This window comes from Grus americana, chromosome 6 (assembly GCF_028858705.1).
Source record: "Grus americana isolate bGruAme1 chromosome 6, bGruAme1.mat, whole genome shotgun sequence".
NCBI classification, from domain to species: Eukaryota; Metazoa; Chordata; class Aves; order Gruiformes; family Gruidae; genus Grus; species Grus americana.
The window spans coordinates 12,379,265-12,402,774 of record NC_072857.1 but is presented as its reverse complement, the minus strand read 5'-3'; the positions used below and the strand labels follow the sequence as shown (position 1 = coordinate 12,402,774).

At 43.8% G+C, this 23,510-nt stretch overlaps 1 protein-coding gene and 2 long non-coding RNA genes across 5 annotated transcripts in view; 1 reads left to right on the top strand and 2 right to left on the bottom strand.

Moving 5' to 3' along the window:
• Positions 1-15,708, bottom strand: part of ADCY5 (adenylate cyclase 5) — a 220,247-nt gene extending 204,539 nt beyond the window's left edge. For all 3 annotated transcript variants that reach the window (XM_054830179.1, XM_054830180.1, XM_054830181.1), the window contains exon 1: positions 14,678-15,708. In XM_054830179.1, coding sequence (XP_054686154.1) covers positions 14,678-15,688 — 1,011 coding nt within the window. In that variant the 5' untranslated portion in view covers positions 15,689-15,708. The remainder of the gene's footprint in view (positions 1-14,677) is intronic.
• LOC129208049 (uncharacterized) lies at positions 5,591-9,536 on the bottom strand. Its single transcript, XR_008577664.1, has 3 exons — positions 9,482-9,536; positions 6,255-6,754; positions 5,591-5,670 (listed from the first exon to the last, which is right to left on the bottom strand). It is a non-coding gene; the product is annotated as an uncharacterized LOC129208049 (long non-coding RNA).
• A 1,148-nt stretch (positions 15,709-16,856) lies between the features above and the next one.
• The window catches only part of LOC129208228 (uncharacterized), a 29,678-nt gene continuing 23,024 nt past the window's right edge, over positions 16,857-23,510 (top strand). Inside the window, exons 1-3 of the long non-coding RNA XR_008577722.1 lie at positions 16,857-16,998; positions 17,427-17,491; positions 18,760-18,809. This is a non-coding gene — a long non-coding RNA (uncharacterized LOC129208228). The remainder of the gene's footprint in view (positions 16,999-17,426; positions 17,492-18,759; positions 18,810-23,510) is intronic.

The following is a 23,510-nucleotide window of genomic DNA, read 5'->3' as shown; positions in this document are numbered from 1 at the left end:
GATGCATGCACTCCTCCAGGACTGTTTTCACCACAGTTAATATTCCACCCCCCCAAGACCTCCTCAACCATAGTCTGTTCCATATGTTCATTACTTCATGAGAAGGGATATACAGTCCCGTCTACACACAGTTTCTGGTTGCCTGTCCCCGCTCCTCCCAAAAGTCACCAAGTGCTTCTCTGGCAGCTGCTTTTCATGAATTTTGGAACTGGCTTTGAAGGCAGCCACCGTGATGGGGCTCGCACACCTTTGTGAGCTCCATCCAGCTCTGTAAATCACACGATCCAGTGGTCCTGATGACACAAAATCACGGCTCGATGCACACTTACGTTACAGAAACATTTAGTGGCATAACAGTGTAGGCCCTCAGCACAAGTTAGGAAACACTTGAGTATTAATGCTAGCTAAGTAAAAAACCTCCCTATTTCCTCAGCAAAACAGCACTTGACCCACATTATCTAGAAAGCGATAGCTTGCTTATTGCTCTGTGCAAACCCTACTTAAAAGGAAAGAAAAACTGGCCCACATTTGAACTGTCTCAATAATCAGTGGTGCATAAGAAAAAGGCTCCCAAAGTAACACCATTAACCCAGTGTATAATCTTCAGTGGAGGGGTTCTCTAAGGCAATTTTTCTTTTGCAGGGATTAATGCCCTACTTTTTTATTCTTGCCTACACCATCCACTCAGAGTAAAGATGGTTATTCCATACTCTTGTCCAGAGCAATCCCGCCCCATGAAAAAAACAGCTTCCACCTCAAAAATATATTTCATAAACTACCAGCTTCCTATTAAGAGACATATTAGGAGATACTGTAAAGATATTACTTGTCGGGCATTCTAAAAACAAACCTAGATGAGTGGTCCACGGTGCAAGGTGCTCTGCTGCAATAAGGAAAGCCATACGAGGAAGCCTGCACCAAAACTTCATGATCAAATTAACATGCCCCACCCACACTTCCATGCCCTTGACTTTTAAGGTCTCTTCTAGTATTTTAACCTCTTACTTTTCCTATAATCATTGAGTATTCAACTGCAAGTTTGTTTTGCCAGACCTTTCATATCCAGTCTAATTTTAAAAATCTTTTGGAACAGTTAATACTCTGATTAAGAACCACATCATGTAACTCCATATGTACAGAGTTTATACACACATCATCCATACTCCAGAACATCATCGTTGGTCACAAATAAACACTGGATATCACAGATATTTTAAGGCCCCTGTCACTGTGATCCCTAAATCAAAAAGATGGATAACGGGAGGATAGCTCTGCAATTTCCTACCGGCACGTTCCTTTGCCAGGTGATGCCGCTTGCAGTGCAGTTCATCAGAAACCAGCCCAATGTTCTGCTGAAAATAGGTCAGAAATTGAGAGTGACAAAGCACATCAGGGAGAGATGGTGCTGGAGGTCTGCAAAGCCCAACTGCAGCATGTTGGGCAAGTCAGGGCCTGATTTGCTAGAAATAGGTATCGTTTCCTCTGCAGCACTGGTAGCAGGAACAGGCAGGTGGGCCAGGCTGGGCAGCAGAAGAAAGAGGCAGAATGCCAAGGTAAGCCTGAAGCAAATTAAATATCAGAAGGCAGCAGGTTCCTTTGAGACTGCTTGGTTGCTCTTTTGGCAGAAGAGGAAAGCAAGCCATTAAAGAGGCAGAATACACCCGTGTTGACTTTATTTGCAGCACTAATTGCCATGCACGTGTGCTAATTGCCCTCACATGAAGTGCAAGGGAGCGGGCACTACTTGAATCACATGCAGTAGGTGAGGCTTCCAAAGTAATGCTTGTTGGGTCATGCTCTCACCACACATTCCACTCGTACCAAAGCAAAATAGAGCGAATTGGGGCAGTGTCCTTTTTTAATAAAGTTATCCATTGCAGTTTATTTAGAGACCAAGAGGAAACTTTCAACCAGACCGCCAGAGACATTCAGGACATTAACAAAGTTTGGAGCTTCTTACCAAGGTAAGAAGAGGTAACTGCCACTGAAACAAACTGTTCTCTACTGTCACTTTGGAGCATAGAGTAATGAAGATCCACTCTGCAGCTGCAGGTACCTTATGCAACTGTTTCTCCTTTTGTGAGTAAGCAACACCTGTCAGTGAAAGCTGATGGCTGCCAGGGCTCATCCTAGCTACCTGCACAGGTAAAGTGCACCAGAAAAATAAGCACCAGCAGCAGGAACACAGAGCTGCACTGGCTGGGGCCTTCTCCTGTGGCCATTCACATCATTGAGAAGGTGAAAGTAAGGAAACAGGAGAGGAAGGGTGGGCTGCAGCAGGTGGAAAGACCATGCTTGGCCATCCTCTCTCCTGTTACGTTAAGGGTTTCCTGAAAACACGGCTTTATGCCCTTCCCTTCAGCAAAGTCTGAAAGCAGCATATGTCCCTATCAGGATGTTGTCCGTAATGTCCTTCAGCTGCATCTGTGTTTGCTCCTAGCTCCTTGACTCTGTTTTCTCACTAGATGATACCCACCCTTCTGATCTGCCAGCTCAGGTGCATATAGGCACCCTCCCAGACTATTTTAGTCCAAATACATGGGCTAAACTAACTTTGGTTGAGTTGGGCTGAAACCAGAATGGGAGCAAAAAAACATTTCAGTTATGGAATTTGACTGTCTCTCTGGCAGGTACTGCTGCTAAAGTACACATGACAAAAACTTTGGAAAACCAGAGCCTCAGTGATCCATTACCACATGGGTGAAGAAGAGGAAAATGCATCTCTCTCTACTAAAGTTTTTTACAGCATTTCTTTTCAAGTTTGTTTTTTTTTTTTTCCCAGGACTTACAGAGGAGTCAGGCTGGGGAGAGAGACAGGAGACACTACAGACACATCTTCCACCAGCATCTCTCTGAAAAATGTGCACTGCAGGGTGGCTAGTACCAGACAGATGCCTTTCTGTAATGTGAGGATTGATCAGTGTAAATCAGTCACAATTGTTCTACACCAGCTGTCCCTTCATACAGAAAAGCCCCAAGAGGAGTTAAAGGCACTTTGCAAGCAGCCAGAGGGAAAAAGGTATTTTTGGTGATTGGCAGAACTCATTTCTTGTGGTGCTAAATAAAAACTACATAAAGCAGCAAGGATTTAGGGTATGGTTTGAATAGAGGTAAGATTCCTGTTAGATCTGGCTGGGACAGGGAACTGCAGAGGGAGAAGGCGGTACCCTGGCCATTAAGAGTCACAAATTGTTTAACTCAGCCCAGGACATTGCAGCCCTGCCTAAGGCCACTGTTTTGGCAGAAGGCACCTTTTGGGACCTTTCCTCTTCACTGACAGGCAATCAACACTTTCTCCCCCTGGCCAGCCCAGACCCAAATGCTAAGTTTCCACCAGCAAGCCAATGTTAGAATGCCACCTGTTTGAATGGAGCACAATATTTCTCCAATAATCTCCAGCAGAAGGTTTAGCAGGTGAGGAGCTGTCAGCATCTCTCCCCATGAAGTTTTACATACAGTGGATACGCTCACGTTGCAGCAAGGCACTGGCTGAATAGCGCATGCAGTGTTGCAAATGGCTTAAACAGAGGAAGAGCTGATGGAAACCAAAGGAGCTTCTAGAAAAGACATAGAAGAGCATCACCTGCCACTTCAGCGTTTAACAACCTTGGATCCTAGACCTACATCTTATTACAGTATATTGTCCCGGTCACAGCTGCTAAGGAATTGGCAATGAAAAGGTTTACTCTCAGCCCCAAGCAAGAGGCCAGACTCTGAAAGCAGATCATGTCTCTGTGAAGGATGAGTCGTGAGCAGTTGCAGCAGTCCCTAGTACGGAAGCAGTCATATCACGGAGACACTCATGACCAGGCTCCTGAGAAGCAGATCTGGTAACGTGGCCAAGGGCTTGCTAAACATGACAGATAAGCTCCTCTCTTGTATCTGCCCCTATTGCAACTGGCCCCAGCCCTTGCCAAGGGGGTAAGTACCTAGCACAGAGGGTGACACTATCTCTTCTAATAGAAAATGGCATATATAGGCAATGCACTAAGTTAATAATATAAAGCACTCCTGATTTACACAAGCTACAGCCTTACCCTGGAGATATTACAGTAAAGATTGGTCTGCTCAGAAAAGTTCATAAAAATAAATTGAAGAAAATTATTGAAACCTGGGTGAACACTCCTCTTAACAAGTGTGACTTTATTTAGTTTGCATTTCCTCTGGAAGTGAATTAAATTAACTAGGTCTGTTTGCATCTAAAATAGAGCTGTAAGGTGATTTCAGCAGTGGACTACAGTCTCTTTATAGTGAGCTCTATATTGGGTTTAACTAATCCACCTGTGGTTACCTTTCTTAGACATCATTCCTTGGACAACCTTTTAGTGTCATTACTACAGCCAGGCACTGAAAGGGAAGTCACCTGTGAAAGGGCACTTAACCTGCAAGTTATTGCTCTTACTGCAGTGCTCTCAAAAAGGCCTCATTCAGGAACGAGACCCAGCTGCACAGAGGCATACTGTTTGTGACAGAGAACTGCAGGCTTTGGGTGGGGTGGGAACTAAAGATAGGTGAAACAATGAAACTAAGAGCCAGTTTCAGCTAAGAGCAGCCAGAGCTCTTGTCATGGACACCTCTTCTTCACTATCTGCTCCTACCTAGGGCTGTGCTTGATTGTTTGCTTTAAAAAACCCAACAAACCAACCAACCAAGAAAGCACACCAGTACCTTTGTGACCCCCAAGAGCACATATACAACAGAGGGTTTTTTTCAGATGGATGTATGATTAGTACCTGCCATAAATGGATTAGGCTGATGTGGTCTTGTCTTGGTGCAGTGGGATGGCGTAGCTGACCTCTGGAAGTATCCTTCAACTATATCGTATCTGGTTTTGTAGCCTTCAAAAGTTATCAGTGCATGTGTCTGACCAGGGGGATGACACTTTCTCCAGCACACTAACACGACTAAGAAGATAGAAGCCTGAGCTCTATTCCCTCATTTTTCTGGCTTGTCAACAGCCTTGCAAATTTCTCAGATACGATAGTAAAACCCACATATGCACAGCAGCTATTTGATACTGCTATCTTGTACTGCTAAAGAGTCCAGAATAGAAATGGAGCAAAGAAAAATGCCATATTCAACAACAATTGAGAAGGCAAGAACATAATTACCCAGAATGAAATCTGGGCATGATGTCAGAGCCCCTTCACAAACTAACATGACCATCTGTGTTATGTTTTAAGTAGAAGATGCCACCCTGAGCAGGAAAATACCCCCAATATGTTCCATCACAGGATGTTACAATCCTGTCTTACTAAGAAGGGAGAAGAAAAAAGTACTGGTTCAGTTCACCTTCAGTTCAGAGATCATTGCAGACTACTTTTTCAACTGACAAATACTGTGTAATTCAGCATTTAAACTTTTTTTCCCCCCCATGCTATCTGCACAGAAGAAATCATTAAGTGTAAGAGAAGAATTGTTCAGCGAGCAGTGTTAAATGAGCTCAGTAGTCCTTCCTGGCCTTAAGATCCAGAAAGTTCACCACACTATAGCAGTTCCCACACTATGAACCTACTTCATGTTTAACGGTTTTAAAGACTGCAGTTACCTTTTAGTATGAGTGAGACTGACATTTTAATTACAGAGTCTCCCACCACACTGCAGAGTATCTTCCTTTCCTAGTACCGCAGAGCGTGTCTTCCTTTCCTTTATGAGATTACTAGTAACCACCTGCCCAAAAAAATGAAATCCCATTCAGTTGGAAACATCTTCATTAATAACGTATCCGTTGGTCCACCCATTTGTGCAATTCTGTGCATAAATACCCACACATTAAGCAAGAATGCACACAAAGCTGGTGTTGGGTACCTCCCAGCAAATGGAAAGAGTTCATCACTCAGCAAGCATGTCTAAGTAGCGCTGTCATCTGTGGGCTGACCAGCAAACTACTGTTTTTAGAAATACTGATTTGAGTAGTCCCTTACCACATCTCTAGCTCTAAGAATTCAGTTTTCAGAGTCTGAGGGGCACAGAGATCAATGCTTGTAGCATTTAGTCTAGAGCAAGGAATAAAGGGAAGGAGCCATGGCTTTTTCTGGGGGGGGAAATACAGCCAGGGAACTGTCTGCATTAGCAATGTTTTATGACAGATTCTTGCAAGCAATGTCATAACCTTTTCTTTTGATTATGAAGTGAGACAGAATGTCTTGTACAAGCTGCAAACACGATTAAGGAATAAATAGTTTGCATAAGTTGCTGCTTTGAGAGATCAGTTTCTAATGTCTGGGGGAAAAGAAAAAAAACAACACACAAACCTTTCTTCATTTATATTCCCTGCTGTGTTGCATCAGCACAGTCCTTTGTTTACTGTCCGCAAAGGTGCACTCCAATACTAATGGAATGTGTATGTTAAATCTGTAGAGCAGCTTTAATCCCCAACTCAACTTCCCAAAAGGAGAGTTTCCCAGGAAAAGAGAGGGTAACAGCCAAGAACTGCAGGACCACAAAGGCCAAATTCATAGTAAAAAAAAATTATGGGTGTTGCATGGATGTGTAAAACTTTTCATGAAAACAAAAGGAAGTTTAATATTTCAAAGTACAGAAGCAACAGTCTAGCTAGAGGAATTAAAGCCAAAATTGGGGCAGGATTGAGGATGCTTTGAAATATACTTCTCTTCTGGTATTTCTGCTGCTATGAAGTAGGAGAAGCTACAAAGGATGACCATACAGTGCACACTGGATTTGCTTGATGCTATTACTACAGACAGTCCGGATAACATCTGAAGTAGACAAACATGATTTGTGTTCTTGATGTCTGTGGAAGAGAGCACAGATATATCGCAATTGCATTACTGACTTATAAATACAAAGAAAAAAGTACATAAAGATATTTAATTTGCAGAACAAAGCCTGACAATACAATGAAACTTTCTATAGTGAACATTATAACAAAAATCCTACTCAGCCACAAGTTTGCAAGCTTTAAATTGTGTTCAGTCCATTCCTCTGAGTGTCAGAACAAGACCATCTCATGCTAAATTCTCCCACATGCCATTCCTGTACCTGCCAGCAATGAGGCTGGCAAGTCTCATCACCATCATAAACCATCAAGTACAGACTTCCTTGGGAGTGGTCCAATTGCAGGTGCTAAAAAGCATTTTGACTCTTGTCTTGGCCTGACAGCCATTTTATGTGTGATCTTAATTAAGTGCTAGAAACTTCGAGCTTTCCTATGATAAAGTGAGAACATTTTGCAGTTCAGGAGACAAATATTAAAATTCTTGTCTGTTTCTCACACCCCCTCATAACTAGATTATCCTTTTTAATATCTTTGGGGTTGTGTTTTTTCAGTCACATGAGATTTCCCCTTGAGTTTTTATCTAGCCTGAGGACTCCATAATAATGAATCAAATTAAACTTCTGGCAGCAGCAGGATACATCTCAGGTAAAGAAAAAAAGAATTTTTTTTAAAGTATCATCAATCTCAAAACAAAAAGAAGAAAGAGCATCCCTTGGATGCAAGATATCACAAGTTCAGATCACTAGGCTAGACTTCAGAAGGAGGGAAGGAACTAACACTAAGTACATCCCACATCAAAACACAGGACTCAACAGATGAGAAGTCACACAGCAGTTATAGAGGAACCCCACCCATTTCCCAGATGCTGTGAATCTTCACATTCCTTGCACACACTTTGTCACTGTCCTACCCCTCAGGGCCATGAAAAAAGTCCACCATGTAGCACATCATGAAATCATGTAGCAGTTGGAAGGCTCAAGGGAGACTCTGGTGCACTCCAACTCCCTCCGCACTACATTTTCTGGGTACCTATTACCTATGCAAGGTGCCACGTAAATCCTGCAATATAAAGCAGACGGGAAGATAAAGCTTGCCTAAGGCTAAGCAAAACTTGGAACCCTGTCTTCTACCTCCCCAAACAGAAGTGGGTATTTTCTCTGAACTGCACCCACCTACACAGGGGGAAAAAAAAAAACAAAAAACCAACAACCCCAAAACAAACAAAAAAACCCCACAACATACCAACCCAAAACACACACCAAGAAAAAAAGAGGAGGACAGGAACTTTTCAAAGCACGAGTTCTCAGAAGCCACTACCATCTACAGGGTGGACCACTTCACCACACACATGGAAACTGCTGTCAAAATAATTTCAGTTTTTACCTCCGTGTTTCAGCTGCTGCTGCTGGAGTTTTTTCATTGCATCTTTTACCAGGACAGAAGGAAAGTTTTGTTTAGTTTGATTAGATGATGAGAGTAATATCCAGTATCAAAATATGAAGACAAAACCAGCTATTCCCAAAAGACTGTAACTATTCCAACTTTGTAATGGCCAAAAAGTTAGCAATTGTTCCAATTTTCTTAAAAGACTGAGAGCGCGCTATGGTGCATGACTGAAAGATTAGCTAATCAAACACAAATTGAATGCATTTGGAGAACAGTCTGGTGCCCAAAGTTCACATTCCAGCTGGGCAGAGTCCCAGTCCTCTTCCACCCCAGACCTCAGCAGCACTGCCCAAGCAACAGCAAACTTGGAGCAAAAGGGCATTTAGGAAGCGCTGGAGCTGATCCAGGCTCCAGCAGGGCACAACCAGCTCCATCGAGCCTTTAGGACTAGGATAATCAGCATTTTGTTTCCACTGCCATTCAGGTTTATAAATCATCTGAATGCGGTTAATCACAAAAGACCATGTAAATAAGATGTCCTGCCTTGGACAGGTCTCTGACAGAGTATAGGGGTCACACCAGTGTCAAACCAAGCCACTGAGCCCAGGACACCAAAGGACAAGTCAATGACTGCTTTGTAAGATTAGAGCACGGAAAGCTATCCTTCTGCCTCACGCATCTCGATGAATCCCAACGTTTTACTGAAATATCTTCACCTATCCAGAAATAAACAGAACTAGTACACCCTGCCTTTTCAAGCGTGTCATAGAAATGCCTAGGACAAGCCTTTTACTAGAATTAGTGCATCTGGCAGAGCAATACACCTAAATCATCCCCATCAGGTCTTCAATTCACCAAGATCCAAGCCAGCTATAAGACTGAGATAGCTACTGCAAGGCTGAGAGAAATGAGTCAAATGGGTCAGTTTACAGAGACAACGAACCTATTCAGTACCCACGAACACGGAGAAATTAGACACACAGCACTCAAACACTATTACACTAACCGTTATTGATACCAGTGAACATCACAGTGAAATATTAAATTAATGCAGGGTGGTGGGAAGGAGAATAAAGCAAGGGGGGAGATTGGGAGGTGGCAGGAGCACAGGGTAATTTAGGAGAGAAGAAAAACAGATACGCCTTTGTAAACCTCAAGCAACACACTCATTCCCAAGAGATACAGACAATATTCCTACTAAGGACTAATTGATATACAATACCTCAGGGATTTAATTAATTACCTCTGTTACAGAATTACACTAGGGAGGCAACTATCAATGCAACAGTTACTGAGTATTTTGGACTGCCATTTTTTCCCTGAACAAAAGACCACAAATCATCAATTTTTACTAACTTCAGTCAAACTGCAGCTCAGGCAGATTCTTCAGTTGTTACCAGTGCTGGAGCACATCTCATTGTGTGACAGCTCTACTGATATCAATGTTTATGCAGAACAGGACATTAAGTGCTGTTTGAGGCACACGGTATCTGGCCCCATGTGGCCAAGTGCCTTAAAATCACATCCGAAGTGAACATTACTCAAATTTATTTTCCAGGTGGACAAAAGTAAAACAGGCAGCAAACAACCGTAAGAAAAGTGACACACAGCTCTATCTGCATTTCAGGTAGCTCATCTCTATGAATGAGGGCCACTCAAAGACAATGAAAGTGCAATACAGTGACTTGAGTAATGCACTTCTGAGAATCTGTTAGTCTCAAAATCAGTCATCACCTACATATCTTAAGCACGCTGAGGCTGAGATGGAACATACAGTACTATTTCTCCTGCTATGTGACTAGCTTCTTGTTGAATGTCATTTAAATTGCATTTAAAAAGCATCTTTACGAGATGCTAGAAGATATCCAAAAGACTCAAGTCGATATCCTATTATAGTAAGAAGCTGTTTCTAGCCCTGGTGAAGCAACAGTTTATTTAGGGAAAGGAAAAAGAGAGACTGCACATGTTTTCATACCAACATCTTCCTAGAAATGGTTAAACTGAAATGACAGACTTTCGAGAGAGCCACCATGCAGCTGTGGATCAATCACATATCATTAACATGGACTGACAGGGAGAAAGGCCAGCACATACACAGTTCTCAGAAGTGAAGGATGAGGAGTACTAATGTAATGTTGTTATGATGGAGGCGTATGGAAAGGGGCTGAGTAAGAAGGAGACCAACATCAGGAGCCTTGAATCAGAGTGCCATAAACAAGAGCCATGTGCTGGGCAGCTGTTCAGAATTGTGCTATCAGAGATCCTTTGCAGAAGGTCTGCAGTAGTATTGGGGAGGAACGAGATCAGGGCATTTCAGTTTCTCTTTCAAAGAGGTTACTACTGACACAAGACAAAACAAAAAAAACCAACTTGTCTTTGCCAGTCTTCTGTTTTCATGGTACCTTAACAGTCATCCGCTCACACTGAGTTAATAAACTACAAAGGCTTAACTGTATCCTTGAACAAGGAACCTCAGAAAGTTACAATAAAACAGGTTTGGATGGGAAAACAGGAGTAAATCTAACCTCAGTCCACGGGCTTGTTTGATGTTTGTATATGACATTCTTATCCCTTACCCCTGGTCCCCCACCCACTCCCACACACAATCCCCATCTCTTTTTAAGTCTGATTCAGAGCCCAATAAACCCTGTTGTGAAACTCCCTGTTCCTTAGCCCCTAGTCTTACAAAAATGCCAGGGCTTACTCAAGACTATCTGCACTGAGGGCAGTTGGTCTCCTCACATGACTTCAGTTAAGCATCTGCAAGCCATACGCTGTAAGTTCTTCCCATGTGCCTGTACAAGTTTGTGGGTCAGCTAGGTAATTTGTTTCCACCAGAACATAGAATAAATCTCAGTATCATCTTTGTTATGAATGCAAGACAGTTTATTGATAAATAGAATATTTCTTTCTCAGTTAAGTATTAGGTAGTCTCATTCACACGTAAAGTACTTCTTACATGAATTCTGGAGTTGAATGTGTTTTCAGAGCCCAAAAGCATATCAAAACCAACAGATGGAAAAGGCTGGCCTAAAAAGAGATACACTGTACAAAGAGAGGAAGACATGCACTTGTGTCCATTGAAACACATTTATAACCCAAACTGTCCCAGAATAACACAAGGACACAAACCTGAACACAAATGCAATCATCCTCTCCCCAATAAATCCGAAAGCAGTCCCTCTAGAATAAATGATCGTAGGTACACAAAACAACCTTTAAGCAATCAAGATTTGTAGTTGGCAGAGTGTCATACAGTTAACATGCTCTGCTTCCAGCAGCAGTCTTTGGATGCAAGTAAGTTCTCAAACACATGATTTCTTTTTCTTTCCTCCCTCAGCACTGGCTAACTTTTGAATATAATGCAATAATTTGCATTAATTAGCATTTTTTGTTCCAATCAAATACCAATTCAAGAAGCCAAAATCATTACCTCTACCCAATCAGACTTGCAGAGGTACCAAGTATGCCTGCTGCTTTTGCTGGGGCTGCTCAGGGCACTTTTTTGAAAGACAGATCCCAGACTCCTCCAGTTAACAAAAAGAAGTCAGATCATATCATACTTTCAAAGTCCAGTGACCCCATAATTATTAAAAAAACCAGCTCAGTTAAGACTGAACAATCACAATTACCTTTATTCCTGTCACCTTACCAATTCAGAAATAGCAGACTGCCTTAACCCTTTCATGAAGTCTGACTAGCATAGCCTTGGACCTGACAGTCTGGTGATAGCGAAGTTCAGCAGTGCTAGGAGAAGGTAACTCAGACAATAAAATCATGCATCCTCAGCAACAAATCCAACAAGTTGTCTTTCTCCCGAAAGAGAGCTACAACCAAGAACTTCACTCTCTTGAGCAAGAGGAGCAGTGAGGTTTTTAACGGGCTCCTCAACCTCATAAAATTGCTCAGAAGTCTACACAAGAGTCATCCAGCTTTGAATGTTAGTGGATCCTAACAAGAGCGTATGATTTTTCCTGGCTTGGAAACAACTGGGAGAAGTTTAAAAGAAAAAAGCCCACAGAAAGAAGAACTCGCTTAAGTATTATGGTTAAAAACGCCATGAAAAAAAAGAGGAAAGGGGTTATACATCCTAATCAGCCTTTCTTCTGTGACTGCTGTGGATAAAGAACCATCTGGCCATATAGTCACCAGTGCATTCGCATCCACTCCTGCTCCACAAAACCCAGGCTGATGTGACTGCCAGCATGAACTCACTGAAAACAACTTAACCCCCTCCTCTCAATTTATCTGATCTTTGTCTACCTTCGCCCCTGTTAGTTTGAAGGGGGAAAATAGGGCTTGTGTGCATCAGTGGGGCAGAGCTGAACACAACAGATTTCCATGGCAACAAGATACAGCCCCAGCGAGGAAGGCCTGTTAATAGCTGTGAGGTGATTTGCTCAGCAGAAACAGATTTTTCTATCAGACAGCCAGAGATAGCAGCTCATGTTCATATGCAAACGTGCAAGGAATCTGATTCTTGGCCTTGTACAACCCCACTGAATTCAGCCAGAGCTACGCCAACGTAGACCACAGCAAGATAGAGACTAGAATTTAGTGTTAGTAGGAAAAATAAACATGCAGTACAGAGAGACACTCTGCCTTTAAAAACAAAGTAAGAGTACTCCTAAGACATTCCTCATTAACTGAACATCTATTGCTAAGCTGCAGGAAAACCCAGTGCTAGTATAAAAGGGAAAGCAACTGTGTAATGCATAGATTTGAGGATACTGTACCATCACCTACTGCCCGTGCTTTTACCTTCAACAAATGCACATTTATACACAAACTCAACCTCTTACAAATAACCCTGCTGCATTTGAAAAGGGAGAGAGCTTATCCCAAATTCTCCACTGAGGGAGTCAATCATTTGGCCTTTGTGATTTAGGCTCCTTTCCATTAAAATATCGTTACAAACACTTTCCAACATAATGAAATTTTATCCACTCGTTAGCATCCTCCAAACTCAACTTTGCTCATAACAGACTGCTAAGTCTTCTGGCTACAATCACGATGCACTTTGCCTTCATATGGAAGAACACAGTCTCCAAACACGCTGAATTCAATAGGACAAGTCTTGGTTTATAAAGCTAAGAGCATGCACAAGGCTTTGCAGGACCAGAGCCCCAGCGAGGAAGAGCTGAGACCGTTAGCAAACTTTTCCAAGTCAAGCAGAAAAACAGCAACTGTCCCGTTTATAGCGTATGCTCTGCTGGAAATGTACAAAAAGCCATTTATATTAAGCATAAGAAAAATATGCCATGTACAGTTTATAAAAATATCTGTAACAAACTAAGAACAAAGCCAGAAACTGTCCAAGCAGGCTTAACTGGGCATGGGGGCAGAAAGAGTAATTTCATGGGCTATTTTGTAGAGCAGAACAGCAACAGCCCCATCCTGCTGAAGTTTCATTTAAGCCCTACAACTTTTCCTGACACTACAATAGGTGGAACTCAAAACAACTTAGAAGTAAGACCCAAGGCAGGCACTGCAAGCGCAAGGCTTTGGGTTTTTTATGAGATAGGGCTGTAAAGCTACCAAACACCTTATTTTAATAAACAATCCCCAGTTACATACAAGCGTCAGAGCTGACTCTGTAATAGGCTCATCCTTGTTCAGAGTCCTGCTCATCAGAGGGATGGCGATTACCACATAGCTACAACGTTTTAAGTCAGTGGTTTCCCGATTGCCTAGGTGTCTGGTGTCTGCTTAAAGCACATGAGCCCCAAGGCTGCTTGCTTCGCTAGAAAAGAAGAGTGGTGCCTTGTATTGCCATTGTTTATACAGATATGGTAATTAAAAATTGCACTGTAACGCATTCAAGAATAGTCTTATTGTTCCCATGAATTGAGCTGTTCCATTTAAACATGATATCACAACTAAATAATAATCTGCATTTATACTTTTTTTTAAACTTTTTTTTTCTGGCTGTATATTAACTCAGGGCTTCTTCACTGTAGATATTTCCAGCACATCTCAGAGCAAACACCCTCCTGCTAAACCAAAAGCTTATTCCATGTTCCCGAGGAGCACGCTCACTGATGCCTAAGCAAGCACTGCGCTGACACTGAACAACCCAGACTTGACAGTGAGACACAAGGATAACCTCTAGCCGATAAAAATGGCAAGGCTTTCCACACATTTCTCAGTAACACGGCAGCACACGCGGATACCATTCCACAGGTGTGCTTAGCGCAGAGCTGTTTACATTAAATACTGCTGAAGGGCATTAGCCAGGCTGGCTGACAACGCCGGAGCAGCGGTCACAGGAAACCAGTAAGGTACATTTCTTAAACATTTAGAGCCTTAATAAAGTGCAGCAACAAGGAAACACCACAGCTATAAAAGAAGCAAGATTACAGGCTAGCCACCCCATTGTACAACATCACATCTTGTAGCAGGTAACCTAGGGGTTCGATAGAAAGCCCCATCAGCCTTCCAGCATTGGGCAGGCCTCTGGAAGTCAGACAACCCCACTTTCCTTGCCCTTCAACAAGGCGGGCAGGAGGGTGCTGCCAAGCGCACACCTGAATCGGCTCGGGGCTTGCCTACCTGCTTCAGGAGGAACTTATCCTCCGCGTTGATCTTGAGGGAGACGGCCAGGTGGATGGCAGAGAGCACCACCCCGCTGATGACCGCGGCCCTCATCCGCACCGGCAGCAGCGTGTAGATGCTGTAGATAAAGAAGACGGTCCACCAGATGCCCTCCGAGGCGCTCCTGGGCCACACCAGCAGAACCCCTACCACCTGCACTGCCAGGATCACCAGGATGACAGAGTAGCACGCCAACCACATGTGGTCCTGGTGGAAGTCGTTGCGGTTGCACACCATGCACAGCACCACCATCAGCAGGATGGCCAGAGAGAGCACCACGACGTAGGATACCTCGTAGTGGCCGTGCGCGGCATGGAAGATCAGCATGACCGTGCAGACCAGCACCAGCACAGCCATGAGCATGGTGAGGCTGCTCTGGTTGAGCCGGAAGAAGTAGCGCTGATAGAGGCGCTCTAGTTTCTCCGACTGGAACTTCTTGGACCTGAAGATTTGCAGCAGGCTGCTGCAACAGCTGCCCATGGAGAAGGCCGCCTCGGAGTCCCCCTCGTCCCCGTCCTCCTCCTCTAGCTCCTCAATCTTGGCCTTGATGCGTCTCTCCTCCAGCCCCAGCTCCACAGACCGGGGCCGTACCTCCCCCTGCTCCCCCAGCTGCCGAGGACTGGCATTGTTGGGGGCAGCAGGGGAATCACCGCCAGGTGGGTGGCAGGACCGGTGACGTCGGCTGTCGTCACCGTGCTCCTGCCAGGCAGATTTAGACCTAAAGCTCATCATCCTGCAGCCGCTCTCCCCACGGCTCCGGCTCGCCTGGGGCTCGTAGTCTTCCTCGCTCCTCCACCTGTTTGACATGCGGGAGGCCTTCTTGCCCGAGGACCTGTTCGGAGGCGGCGGGTAGGAGTAGCCATTGGCCCGGGCCTCCGCTTCGCCCCAGGCTGAGCGGTGCTGCTCCGTACCTGCCCAGGGCGCGGGGCCGCCGAAGCCCGGGGGGCTGACGCTGTTGGACCGGGACATGCCCTGAGGGAAGGGGCAGCGGGCGAGGGGACAACCGTCGAGCAGGCACAGAGGGCTCCTCCGCCACAGGGGACGAGCAGCTGGGAGAAAAGCCCAAAAGACAGCAAGGGGGAGGGGAAAAAAAGACCAAAAAAAGAAAAAAAAAAAAAAAGACAAAAACCGCAAACGGCTCCAAAGTCTCCGGAGCGGCTGGGCGTCCCTTAAAGCCGGGGTCTCCCCGGCGGAGCCCTCAGGGCACTACGGCGGTGGCGGGCGCCATCGCCGGCCGCGGTGCTTCGACACCCCCAAGCGAGCTCGGCACCGCCGGGGCCGGGACGCCTCCGTCTCACAGGAGCTCGCCCTCAGCCGAGCCGCGGCGGCCGCAGGGGCTCCGGGCGCCGCGGGGGAGCCGCATCGCAGCGCGCCGCGCCGGCCCGGCACCCGCCGCTTCAGGCCGGGCGCGGGGCGGGCGGGCGGCGGCACCGGCTGCCCCGCGGGGAGGCGAGCGGCTTCGCCACGGGCCGGTCGGCTGGAGGGCACGGAGGCTCAGGCTCGTAGGGCCGCGGCAGTCGGCGGCGGCGGGAGCATCCCCTGCCAGGGGGGCCCTGGGCGCGGCGGGGGGGCTGCCCGGGCTGCGGCGGCGGCGGCGCCCCTGCCTCGCCTTGCTTGCCAGCGGTGGAGCCCCAGCGGCAAGACAGGGTCGGCGGCAGCCGCACTGCTCATGCACACGGCCACTGCCGCTCCCGCTACGCCGCGGTGCCTCCGGGCGGCGGGAGCGCCTCTTCCACGGGCACCGGGGAAGGGGGGAAACAAGCAAATCTGAAGGGAAAGGAGAAAAAAAAAAAAAAAGAAGAAAAAAAGGCGGGGGCTCGGCGCTCCCTCCCCCGCGCTGTCAGAGGAATGGAGCGGCAGCGGCGTCGGTGCGGGGCTACAGGCGGCAGCGGTCCCGCGCGCACCTCTGTCAGGGACGGTGGCGGCGGCCCGCCCCGGCCCCGCGCCTCTTTGTACTCCCCATTCAACCGGGCGACGGCCGCGCCGGCCCCCGCCACCGCCCCCCGCCGGCCCCCATTGGCGCGCCCCCCACCGCCGCCAGCCGCCATTGGGCACCGCCCCCAGCTGGCGCGCCAATACGTGAGGCTGAGGGGCGGGCCGCCGTGGAGCGGCCGTTAACTCCTTCGGCGCGCGGTGCCGGACGGTAGCGCCTCCCTAGGGCGCTCCCTGAGGCGCCGGTACGGCGGCCTCACTGAGGTGCCCCGCAAGGCATCGTCCCTGCTGCCGGTCCCACCCGTCAGAGAGCGGCTGAGTGGTGCCAGTGCCCGCCACAATGGGAGGTAAACGGGATTATCTCCACGTTTTGCCTCATCTTCAAGGCTGTGGGCTCCTGTACGGTAGCCTTCCCCGGGGGAAGAGGTGGGGGGGAAGTGGAACTACCTCCTACTTAAGATGACAGAAACCGTGACACCGAGCACCGGTGGCCAAAACACTGGTGAACAGAGGAAAGTAAAGCCCCAAATAAACCTCTCCAACCTCGGTATCTATTACTGGACCTACTAGTAACACGTCAATTAAGGCTAAAATACGAATACAGCATTCCCCCCCAAACACCTAAACTACAGCCCACGTTTTCATCTGACAGCTCTGATAGTGGAGGGTATATTCTCTAACCTGGTTAGCCTGACTGGTCAGGGGACATGGGGAGGATACCACAGCAGTTCCCAACACATTTCAAACACCAGACTCTTCTACAATGTTCTTTCAGATGATCCGCTCTTTCTGCAGCTGCAGATGTGAGTTAGCCAATTAATGATTTACAGTGTTTTGAAGGTAAGCATAGTATGTGCTAAGAATAATAGTCTTGCTTGATGTTCTGTATCATGTTTTATTAAAAACAAACTGTCAAATCAGATAACTGCTTAGCTTAAGTAGCTGAAACTGATAATTGTCTAGATGTTTGTCCAAACATCAAAAATCCCTGCTCACAAGTAGCCTTTAGATAAGGCAAGGTTTGCAGAGAGGTAGCAATGGTGGACATAGTTGGAAAAAACAGATAACCTTCCAAATGCGAGCCCTTCACATGTCCTTTACACAAGTAACTCCACGAATTACAGCAATTCAGGCTTTTCTGCATTTCCGTGAAGGTTTGGAAAAGTCATATTCTGAATTTTCAACAGCTGCTTCCACTGAGCATCTTTTACTTACCAGGAATACAGACTCAAAGATTTTCACTAAAAAAATGCATGCAACGATTACGGTGGTATTCTCTTATGTGGCATTTTCCTGCCAGATGCTACATACTGCAGCTGATCAAGACTGCCTTCACAGTTCCCTTTGCATGAGAAGACATTTTTATATATAAATACTACTGTCTTTCAGATGGAATTTATCTTTTCTTGGGATATTATACAACGCTGTCACTATCCATGCACTAGAATACAACAAAATTCAAGAATTCTGTGGTTGGTTACTCTGGCTGCACAGTCCCTGACTCTAGGGATAAAGACAGTGAAATGATTCTTCAATGAGTCGTAAATTGGGACAGGTCTTTTTGTTTTGTATACAAAGTCCCATTTTGGAGCTCTTCTCTCAAAGCCAGCAGAAAAAGATCTCACTTTTTCACAAAAAAGTGCAACCATAAAACCAAAGGGAGAAAGATGACCCATACCAACTTGATATTTAAAATTAATTCTGCTTGACAGAAAATGGCTAAGTAGGTATGTATAAGAACGAGGTACATTCCAGATCCAACATCAACATCTTACTGCATTTAGTTCTGGATATCAACAAAGCATTGCTCAGGTAATGGGCCAAGTAATTTTAAGGTTCTTATGGTTCACCACTGCGACTAAGTCAGGTCTTATTTAGCTTTTGCGTTATGATAGACTCTGGAATCCAAGGCAGGATTCTACTGTACAGTAAGCTATAGCCCCTTCTCCAGAAATTTTACATATACACGCACCAGAAACCTGTAGTTTCAATTCATGTTTCTTTTCATTATGTCATCGTTTGACATATGTTTTGCTTTTTTCTAATGTTAGAATAATTGATGCTAAAGCTGAAGATATCAAAGTTGTTTTTTTTTTTAAATTCCTTAGCCAGAGGGGAAAAGAAGTCTTCAACCAAAAGTTTGTAACTTTAAAAACAGGTAGGTAAATATGAGATGGCGAGTTTAAAGCAAGGTAAAGGACCAGTTAGAAGAGATTCTTTGAGAAATCTGTAACTTGTGTAAACAATAAGGGTACTGTATTAGAAGCAGAGAGTGCCAAATAATCAGGTGATTCCTGCAATGAGGACATACAGGGCTATGACAATGATGATGTAATGTTGCACACTGATACTAAAAATCTTAAAACTAATGCCCACTTTTAGTTGATCATATTACTGGATCTTGTATCTCAGAACCGTAGTAGAAGAGAGGTAACTAGTAGGATATCATAAAGTTAAGGATACAGATTACAATATGGACAGTTTACCTACAGCTTTTGTTCTAACATACAGTTTCTTCAAGTCCTGGCTTCTTGTTTCTAATTCAGGAACCTGATTATAAACAGCAGATGAGTAACTATGTTTGTCTCACCTGAAAGAGTTATGCAACAAAGCAAAACAACATATCCTGGGTGGCTGTAAAATAATTTTTAAAATGTCCAACATTTATTATAACAATATTCAGGTGATTATTCTGTGTTTAATTTATTAACATAGATAACAGTTATCTTTTCCTTTAGTAACTTAGTCCAGTCAATTTCTGAAGAATGACTGTAAAAGTGAGGAGCTTCTGTATCTCAGTCCTAACTTGGCTATTTACAAACTATGACCTTAGTCAATGCAAATATTCTTTGCATTCTAATCTGTAAAATGAGAATATTTATTTGCTCTGGTCACAGAGATCAAGAAACACAAATATCACATGACTATTTAGTGCCATAACAGAGAAATTTACTATTCCTTGTCTAGAAAAATTAACATTAAACCTTCCACCCTAGCCTTCCTAAATTCTATTCACCCAATCATAAAAGCTATTCCTTCTTGGGGCGGGGAGGGAATTCCATTAGGTACCCTGCCTCTTTGGGCTTCTCTCTTTTTCAAAAGTGCTTCTCAGGTTTAAATAATACCTAAATGGAAGTAGATGTACAGAAGATTTAGACAATGCTAGCACAAAATTACTAGCATATCAACTCCTCAAGATCCTTCGGAAAGCCATGAGAGAACCAACAAGTATAGTCAGAGAGCTAAGTGAAGCACAGATCTAAAGTTCTTCAACACATAAACACAGTTCACACAAATTATGATTTCAGATGTAGCCTCATAAATCTGTATCAAAACATTTTTTACTTTATTATTATTACAACAGGTGCAGTAGACAAACATTAGCATTCTTTCTTTGCATTATTTACTTAAAACAGGGAATAACATCTAGATAGTGACCTCAGAACACACATCGCACATTTCACTTTTCATGGCTTTCATGCACTACAAGATTCATGCAAGTATTAAATCCAGAACACTAAAATATCTATGCTCCCTAAATTAGAGAAGCATCTACAAAACAAGTTCTTGGTCCTTTCACTGACTACCTTTGCATAATCCAAAGCAGCCCTCTGAAATCCAGAGCTAATAAGAGAATCCGACTTGGAAGCATGAAATACTGAAATTGAACAAGCTGCTATTACAGATTCTCTTTTTTCCCCTCATAATCTGATGATTCACAAGGAACAGAACCAAAAGTGAGTAGAAAACTGTGAAAACACAAAACCACAGCCATTTAAAAAATAAACAAAAAACCCAACCAAAACCAACCTGACTCATCACTGATTTTTAGGGGTACATAGAAGCCCAGCAAGACAAGGGGCTTATTGCATTAGGTTTATCAGCTTTTTCATAGTAGCATCTACAGTATTTCCTCCCAAATGCAAAACTGAAAATATTTGCATTCCTACATTATTTAGCACAAGCTAGAGCTGGGATGCACATCTGCAACACATGCATATGCACATATGCAATACGAGAGGATTGCATCATGAAATCCACCATAACACAAAAAACTCATGTGGTCATTCACAGGGATTTCATGTAATACTGACATCAAGAAAAAAGCAGCTGAGGATTCCAGTTCTTTACAAAGATTGTGAACGCAGCAGCTCATTTGTTAACTGTAGCCCATATATACCTACTCAGTATTCAGCCTTGCTAGCTCACCTATGGATAACACCAAAGCAATTTTTGCATGACTGAAGTATTTGTCACAAGTGGACTCATTGTAGCCTGTATGTAGCAGAACAATTATGCTTTTGGCATATAAACTATATAGTTTTAAGCTAGTTTATCAAATCACAGAATGGTTTGGGTTGGAAGGGACCTTAAAGATCATCTAGTTCCAACGCCCCTGCTGCGGGCAGGGACACCCTCCACTAGACCACGTTGCCCAAATACCTTTACACAAACTGCAGTGAGGCTCAGTCTTAAGTTCCACTTACAAAATTACTGCACTGTTATGGTTTAACCCCAGTCGGCAAGTAAGCACCACAGAGTTATCTGCAGTACAAGCACCAATAGTTAAGGGGCACCAATAGTTACGGTCACACATGCCTAAAATGGAAGTGTGTGATAAGGCTTCATCATTATAACACTAAGCACACCAGCAACTTGTAAACTTCCACTATTACACCTGAAAACAAGGCTCAGAGTCAGGTGGTTTTGCCCAAATGTACACTGAAAAAACCCCAGGGTGATACTGTCCCAATTATGTAAGGAACCACAAGAGGGTTAACAGAAAAGTGTTATTCTGTGCACAAGACTAGCAAAACCTAGTCCCAAATGTTTTCATCTTATTTTCTGTGTCCACCCCTTTTCTTATTTACTCTGACATGAGATTAGTACATGCTGCAGATGGTCTGGAGCTAAGCACAGACACAAGTTGTAGGAATTTCTCTAAGATTTCTACCCTTCTTTCATATCTGGCTAGTACTTTTTAGTGACTGCAGTCCCAGTCAGGAAGAGGTAAATGAGCCAGAAAAAAAAAATTAAATTATTGCCTACCTTGTTTTCATGAGAAAATCAGGCTTGAACAGAAATATACAAAACCAATTTTTTTATTTAAAAGTTATTCTGAACTACACAACTTCAATGAGCAGATAACAACACATTGTACAGTATATTTATTCTTAAGAATTTATATAATAGGACTCCAATGATAGTTTATTATGCAAATGAGTATCAGTTTAAAACATGTAACTGAGAATACCTAAATCATATTATTTCTAACACCAGTGGTATGTAGTAGTTTTACATCTTTCCACCAGCAATTTATTTCTTCAAAATCTGGCAAGCTATGGCCTGATCTGCAGTCACGTATCACCAGGAACCTGGAGCACACTGGCCCATGAATGCTTATGTCTGCCCTATGTTTGTACACACCTGTACGTCTAGAGCAGATTTCCACATATCCTTTGATTTGACAATACTTTTTGAAGATTATTTCAATTACCTTCAGATTGCAGAGTTTACTTCTAGTAGGGCTTTGACAATATCAGCTGTTAATTTCCAAGTCTCACTAAGTAAACTAACCAGCAGTGTCTTGCTTTCAATTTCACATCCATTTTCTTGCTGATGCAAGACAGCTTTTTCCACTGTTCCAGTTTGCTAACTTCAGAACAGTTGAAGTGCTTTGTTTACTTAATTTAAATTGCACCAAAAAGCTGAGTAAGGAAACAGATTTAATACTCAAACCAGTAACTTTCCCAGAAGTAGTTTAGACACAGGAACTAAGGACTAAACCTGAGCATCTAAGCCAGTGCATCCAATCCTTCATAATCATGCAATAAACACCTGGTGGAGAATGAAAGGGACTTCAGGTCATCAGCACACCAGACAACTAGACAAAATATTGCAGCATTTCCATTACATGCTGTTATTCTGCCTTAAAAAACAAGGGAAAAAACCCCAAACCTGAACCCCCCACCACTCCCCCACCCCCCAAAAAAAACCCCCAACACCCAAAAAAACAACCAAAAACCAACCCAACCAAGAAACAACTACTGGATACCAAAGGAAAAAAGGAAGAAAGTTTCATGTTTTGTCAACTCCCAAATATTCTTTGGGAAGCTCAGTGGTAGCTCTGTATCCTCCAGTACCTCTCCTCTTCTTCTATCTCATCTTTTTATTTACTGTCATTTAGTACAGAAGACCAGCACTCAATATCTTTTTCTTATCCAGTAAGTGAAGAGGTTTTATTTTACCCAGAGAAACCTTTAACTAAAAGGCAAACTGATTTCATAAAAGCAACCTAGTGTTAGGCTGACTGGAAGGCCCTCCACTTCCTATATCCTCTCCACAACTGTATTTTTTTCCTAAGCATGCTAGATGGAGAATAAACAAAAGGCTGACCTTCAAATGGACATCAACTTAAAACTAATTTTAAGGAAGATACTGGAAATGCCTATATATGTGTGTCTGTATATATTCAGATTATCACTCATTGTTTTTAAAATGAGATTAACCCACTATAGTGCCCAAGAGGCTGAATGTAGATTACACAGCAAATACTATTCTGTGAGTTCAAGTGTTCCAACCAGAAAATGTCAGTATTCAAGTTTTTAATGACACTTGTTTTAAGTGATATTTATATATGATGACTATAATATTTACCAGTGCCTAAATGACAGCTACAGATGGTTTTCAGAAGATTGTGCAGGCTGTCTGAAGCAGGAGTCAAAAAGACAGGACAAAATCCAATTCAGTATTCACAATTCAACTGAATAAGCCCCTGCAAAAACTTCCAGTTATGAATTTCCCAATAACGACATCCTCACATAGTACCAGGTAACATAAAATTTCTATGTACAAACTA